This window comes from Micropterus dolomieu, unplaced genomic scaffold, assembly GCF_021292245.1.
Source record: "Micropterus dolomieu isolate WLL.071019.BEF.003 ecotype Adirondacks unplaced genomic scaffold, ASM2129224v1 scaffold_224, whole genome shotgun sequence".
Classification (NCBI taxonomy): domain Eukaryota; kingdom Metazoa; phylum Chordata; class Actinopteri; order Centrarchiformes; family Centrarchidae; genus Micropterus; species Micropterus dolomieu.
In genome coordinates this window covers 1,501-8,219 of record NW_025744216.1, presented here as the reverse complement: position 1 = coordinate 8,219, position 6,719 = coordinate 1,501, and the positions used below count along the sequence as shown (strand labels likewise).

Genomic DNA, 6,719 nt, shown 5'->3' with positions numbered 1-6,719 from the left:
GGGGGAGGAGGAGGGGGGGAGGAGATGGGGGAGGAGGGGAGGAGAGGGGGGAGGAGGGTCAGGCTTGTTTTTATGGCATGAATGGATTTTAGTTTTGTTGCTTTATGAAGTTTTGTCGAACGTTGTTTCTTTGAAGTCCTGTCTGATGTCTCAGTCTGTGAAATATGACGCCCTGCTGCCGGTGTCTGTGATTGGTCATGTGCTGTTAACCCCGCCTCTTTATGTGAACGCGCTCACGGCCTGGGTTATGGAGTTGATGACCAGCAGGTTAGTGAAGCCAGATCGTGAACGCAGATCCCGGGTATGTTGGACTCGCTTTGTGGTACAGGGACCGGGTCTTCTTGGTGAGATCCACCAGGAATGTTCTTCACAACGATGAAGCCCACTTATCTCCTGGGAACTCTGTTCTTCCAGGAAAAGATGTTCCACTTCTGGGTCAACACCTTCTTCATCCCGGGGCCGGAGGAGAACCACGACAAACTTGAGAACGGCAGCGCGGGCACGCCGCGGGATCCGTCCGACAGGACGCACCAGAGCTCGGGGACGACGACGACGACGACGATGATGATGATTGGAGGAGAACCCAACGACAGAGACTACCTGGTCCTCAGTCTGACCAAGAACGACCTGGACAAGGCCAACAAGGACAAGGCCAACAGGAACTTCTCACCGAATTTCAAGGTAAAACGTGTCAGTTGTTTCATCGCTCGGCGTGCGTGTGCAGTACCTAGGTACGCGCTGATAGCCAATCAGAAGCAGAGCAGGGCGGGTCTTGACAAGCAAGGTAGTGCGATCCAAAACAAAGCGGGCCACAGTAGCCGCCAGGCGAGCAGTAAAGGCTGGACTACCATCCAGCTGCGTTCAGTTCAGGAGCAGAGTTTTCTGTGGGAGACGGGAGCTTCTTCACTCTGCAGATTTATGACACAGTAACGGAGACGGGAGAAGCCACAAAGCAGAATAAGACCTCTTTAATAATAATGTTGTCAATCTATAAAATCAGTCGTTGCATGTTGATGCTGCCGCATCGCTTCAGATCTGCCGGCAGACGCGGCTCGTACATCATTATAACAACTACGACAGCTTGTAGTCAGATTAGCCGCTGAACTCTGACCTTTCGACTGACAGCTGGTCCGGGACCTCGCTAAACCACCCAGCGTGTGGTGCTGATGGGCTACGACAGCCGGTGCCCCCCCACCAGCTGCCGGTGCACGTTCAGGATCTAACAGTCTGATTTATTTTGTTGTCTGCTTCAGGTGAAACTATATTTCACCAAGACGGTAGAGGAAGGAGCGAACTGTGACGCGAGCAGCACGCCGGCCTCGGTGACGCCAGACGTCAGCGACAACGAACCTGACCATTACCGATACTCGGACACCACGGACTCGGACCCGGAGAACGAGCCGTTCGAAGAGGACCATCACAATCAGATCACGAAAGTCTGACACTCTCACACACAAACAGATAAATATACACACACACAGTATGTATGTATGTATACACACTCATGAACCCCCAATCTGAGACTGGCGAGTTGTTAGCTAACGGGGGAATATAACCGACGGACCAGAACTGATCTGTGGGGCTCAGATCGGTATATAAGCTCCCCCCCTCCCATCTTTTGCTCAGTGCACAGCTGGACAATCACATGACATGGCGGTCGGAGGCGAGGAGGAGGGCGGGGGATACGTGTGGGGGGCGGGGCGACAGACGGCGATCGGACAGACAGGAGATTTTAAAAAATAAAGGAGTAAAACTTGAAAAAAATACAAGGAAACGGAGAGTCCCCCTCTTCAGAGACCACCCGGTTGGATGAATCCCGTCGTGTCCGCCCAGTTTTAGTCCATCTCTGACGGCTGCCTCTTCTCTCTGTGTGCCGGCCTCGCGTGGTTCAGCCCAAAGTTACCTTATTTGTTGCAGAAGTCTGGCTCATTGCAAACTTCCCGTGGAGGCCAGCAGGGCCGTGGTGTTCCTTCAGCTAAATTAAATCTGTGCTTATTTAAAATTAGGCATTTCTTAGGCCAGGAATCTGTTATTGTCAGTTTTCTTCTTGACAAAGTTCAGCAGGCACTGAAACTGAAGTAGGACATTTATGAAAGCAGGATAATGATTTCAATAAACCAGAATGTTTTTAACACGTCCGACCAGCAGCCTGCAGATGTAGGAAAGAAACACTACCGCAGTCCGTGGGATGGTTCTGGTTTTAAAAACCCTCCGGATGATGAAAGAGCCGGCTGGACTGGACCTTGTGGAGCTGGTCTGGTTTGTGTTCTTTTATCTAAAATCTTTTGTTTTGAGGGTTTAACCAGATTATTTTTTGTGATCTTGACATTGGAAACTCCCCAACCAAAGAAATTCTGAGCCCCCCCGTCTCTTTCCGGTCCCAGCTGGACCGGCTGGGTCACTGCTGGGACGAAGCGGCGCACACAGAGAGAAGCGGCGGCCTGCTGTTTGAATGTGACGGTGCAGAAGAGAAACTTTGATTATTCACTCTGTCAATCATCTACTGTTGAAAACACGTACAGTTCAAACCTACTGTGAACAAACACGCTATTACTACTTTTCTGTCTGTCTACAGTTTTGCACAGAAGGATTCTCTTCAGCCCTTCAATCAGCTCCTACAGTCACAGAGAAGTTCTTTTTACTCTGCCGTATATCAAACATTAAGCTAAGCAACAAACGAGCTGCACACAGTATAATCATCCCTTCAGCCCGGTCTGTGCGCCTACGCAGGCTAACGCACCCTGACACAAACTAAAGCTGAAATCTATTACTCAGAGCGCTTGGTTTGATGTGCCTGGGATGCCAGGCGGGTGGGGTTTGCACTTTATAAAGGACAGTTCACTGAATATTAATGGCTTAGTATGTATTTCCTGTTAAGCTCGGTCCATCCGTGGAAGCCAGCTGGGCTCACGTTGTGCTGGTTGTGTCGAGTTGAAAGCTAGTCCTCACCTCAGGGGTTCTCAACCTTGGTGTCAGGACCTTAGCGTGGGTTTGCGGTAGATGTGTCCAAGTGATGTTTGCTTGATAGATTCGTAGTTAAGATAACCGTCTGGTCCATCTGGAGCTCCCTCCGTGCTCTTGAGAACTCTTGAGTCGCAGGTATTTTGGGATCACCGGACAGGAGAAACCCCACCAAGGTGCCCGGGGGCCGGCCGAGCGCGGTCTCCGACGGGCAGCCCGGCGCCCGGCCGAGCAGCTTCCAGCAGGTTTCGCAACCACAGCGGGTCTCGAGAGCCTCTGTGTGTCTTTTGGTTTCTGACACTTCAAAAAGGGTGGTGCTCTCTATAATCACTATTACTCTGTCCATAGGCTATTAATCGTTTCTCTCACTACTACGTCTTGGAGACATTTAAGCACTTAAAGTTGTGCAAACCGTACCTTTAACGCCAGGGACGACAGTTTGAGGATCAGCAGGTTCGAGACTCTTCCGTCTGGCAGCTGAACGTCAGGGATGCTCTGATTAGATCCTGGGTTTAATTAGAGGAAACCAATCCAAAGCTAATCACCGGTTGGTTCCAGTCCTTTGGGCTCTGAACGGACGTTTGGATGATTGTACCTTCATGCGTACCTTGACCCCTCACGGCTGGCCGGGAACCTGCGCGGTGCCAATCAAGTTTTAAAATCGCTGAATCTAGACGCCACGAGCCATTTGTTCTGAATGGCATCAGATCGATTGGCGCGTCTAAAGGAACATCTGGCACCAGGTCGGCCGTGGGGGGAGGTTTTAGCCCTGATGTCTGATTTCCGTCCCTACGTTTGGTGCTACCACCTACCATTGGCTCTGTGTCGGTCCTGTAGGCCCCGTCAAGAGCCTGATCACACAGGACGCGCTCCGGAGGCTAGCAAACACCAAATCCTCTGCTTTTATTCTGTCAGTGCCCCCAAGGCCCACTAGCAGACAGAAAGCATGTTAGATCTGGGGTTAGGTTAGGAAAGGCTACTGATGAGAACATGTCTGGTTACAATCAGAACATCCCAGATTTATCCAAAAACGACGGGCTTTGACCTGGTTGGAGAAACAATTGAACCAATCAGAGCTGATTTATTTCAGGGATTAAGGACGGTAACGTGCCAGAAAAATGTTCACAAAAGTGCCGATGAGTATAGATTCGACATCCTGATTATCAGATTGAACATCTGGATCACTCAAAACTCCTCAAAGTCATCGGAGCCGATAGAAAAGGAGCGCGCCGCGGATAAATTGGCGTCCTGTGCGATCGCGTCTTGAGGTGCAGCTCTCCGGCTCGGTGAAAACCTTGTAGCCAGACGGAGCTTTTGAACAGCCGCTGCCGGGGGCCTGCTGTTCGTCCTGTTGGGTTTGAGGTGCTAAGCTAAGCTAGCCAGGGCTGCTGCTGAGCCTGTTACGCGTCTGTGGTGCTCTCTACCAGCCGCGAGTGTTCGTCCAGTCTCGATCTGCGACGCCGAGCAGCTCTGCCGTCAGCGTGGCGATCTATCCACGGGCTCTGTTTGTGTATTTTACAACAACAACACACTTCCTGTCTGGAGTCCTGTCAGGTGCTCTCAGGTCTGGCCTCACTTCCTGTCACCGACCCGTTCAGACACGACCGGTGTGTAGACCTGTTCTCGGGAGGGGCTTAAAACCTCGCCCAGCAGTTCACCCAGAAAACACCTGGATCCAGTGTTCCACAGATCTCCTGCTGGACAAACGGCCGTGCGCTGAGCGGGTTTCGGGGATGTGAGGCCGGGCAGGTGCTGTCCACGTCTTTGACCGTTTCAGGTGCTTGATGTATTTTTCTTTTGACCATTTTACACGTCGCAGAAAACACGTCCATCGGGGTGATTGGTAGAACTCTGCAGAATCTAAAACTATAGAGTGAAAGGTTTTAAACAGAATTCCCATTGGATGGTCCGGGTTCCTGCTCCGATGCAGAACGCCGGACAGAAAACAGAAAAGGACATGTCGGGAACGTGTTGAGTGAAATCAGCCGAGTCTGAGACAGACACGAGTTTGCGTCTGGAATCGGGAACCTTGAGCTTGGTTTTGGCGTTTTACGCCCCACAGACACTCTGAATGACCTTTTCACCTCCAACAATCACAGTTACGTTAACAGAACACGTTCAGGCTCCTGGTGGTTCCTTCAGCTGGAGAGCTTTTGTTTTGTCGACGACGCTTCAGCTCTGTTTACATCTCATCACCAAACCTGCCAAATGAAGCTCAGACTCTGACCCTTCGTCCTTTTGTTTGCTGGTTAGTTAGGAGCTGACGAGGGGAACGCGTTCTCTGTTCCTTCTTTTCGCCTGAAGGTGCGGTCACGTTGGCCCGCGTTCACGCTTCCGGAGTAACGGGATGTGGCGTCGGGGTCGTCCGTGTGTTTCTACTGGCTGAACGTGCACGTTCAGATGTGGTAGGTGACCTTTCACCTGTGAGTCGTCCGGACTTATTGAAGTGAACGAGAACGCCGTGCGGCCGCACCTTCTACCTGAAGCCAACAACAGCTTCCTGCTCCTCAACAGCTGCTGCAGCTCAGAGTCGTGGGCATCAGCCGCCTCCGTCGACACCTATTTAAACTTTTCAGACCCAGTTGCATCTATGTTAAACGCCCAACCTGTCCAGGTCGATTGACCGTATGCTAAGCCCCGCCCCCTTAGTTCCTGCTGCTAACCCACTGATCCTTCAGTCCTGATCAGGATTCAGAGCGACCCGCGTTCTGCCGGACTCCCTGCAGAAGCTGTTGGAGCAGAACCTCGTCGTTTGGTTCAGGTTCAGGTTTCAGCTCAGCGGTCCAGAGTTTCTGTTCATCACAATGATTGTTAATTAAAATAAAAACAGAAAACTCGCCGTACCTACCGGTCTGTACCACCGTGAGAACATTTCATGTTAAAATGCCCCCCCCCCCTCCTTTTATTCTGTCCCTTCTTGTTTTATAATGAAATAAAAACACTGTAAAGGTGAATAAACTATTTATAAACATCTGTCTGTGTTGCTTTTGGAATTATTGAAGAACTACAACTCCCATGAGTCTCAATCCCACACGCCTACTTTTCACTCAGCGACCCGCCCACCACACTTCTACATTCTCTCATTTATAAAACTGCGTTGAATCCTCACTAAAAGTGTCCGTGCGCCCAAAAGCCAAACATGGCGTACGTCATTATACTTAGATATACTAGACTTACAAAACCGTGCGTACGCACACCTGTCAGCAAGTTCCCTTTATAAATCACAATCAACCTGAAATGTGGCCCCTGTGAGGGAGCTCCATGTCCGGCCCTCCAAACGCCCACAGCTGCCTGTAAACGCTCAGTGAAGCTCATTAATATTAATGAGTCCTGACTGCAGGAAGAAAAGGAGGCGGACTCTAAATCTAACTCAGTGACTCTGACGTTGGTGAAGCTGAAGCTGTTTGGCGGGTAAAAAACGCACTTTCAATAACGCTTGTGCACCGGAGGAAGGGGGGCCCCGGAGCTCCGCCCCTTTATAACATCTGCAGGAAGGGGCCTCCCTCTGAGTAGTGACGTCGCTGGCTGGAGGGGGGCCACACAGACCCAGGTACTGATCTGGATTCCCCCGTTTGAAAAGAGAGGAAACCAAATGACTTCCTCTGAGTTTAAACATTCATTTGCACAAACAGTCTGAACGAGGTGCTGACGAGTTAAAGAAATATGACGTGTTGTAAATGACATCAGCTGTTTCACATCCACACGCTGGCTCAGCGTTCGGGCTCCATAAGGCAACGAACACGTGAGAATATTTAAAA

General features: G+C 50.8%; 1 protein-coding gene across 1 annotated transcript; it reads left to right on the top strand.

The window, feature by feature from the left end:
- Positions 1-152: 152 nt before the first annotated feature.
- Positions 153-5,934, top strand: LOC123967294 (phosphatidylinositol 3,4,5-trisphosphate 3-phosphatase and dual-specificity protein phosphatase PTEN-like). The gene is made up of 2 exons (XM_046043356.1): positions 153-681; positions 1,254-5,934. Exons 1-2 carry the CDS (start codon positions 361-363, stop codon positions 1,440-1,442), a joined length of 510 nt encoding a protein of 169 aa, XP_045899312.1. The 5' UTR covers positions 153-360; the 3' UTR covers positions 1,443-5,934.
- The last annotated feature ends 785 nt before the right edge of the window (positions 5,935-6,719 follow it).

What these genes read in the sequence shown, in the direction of transcription:
- LOC123967294 (XM_046043356.1), top strand. Translation starts at nt 361, where the DNA reads ATGTTCTTCACAACGATGAAGCCCACTTATCTCCTGGGAACTCTGTTC. An exon ending in ACTTCTCACCGAATTTCAAG is followed by an intron (nt 682 to 1,253) that starts GTAAAACGTGTC and finishes TGTCTGCTTCAG; the next exon opens with GTGAAACTATATTTCACCAA.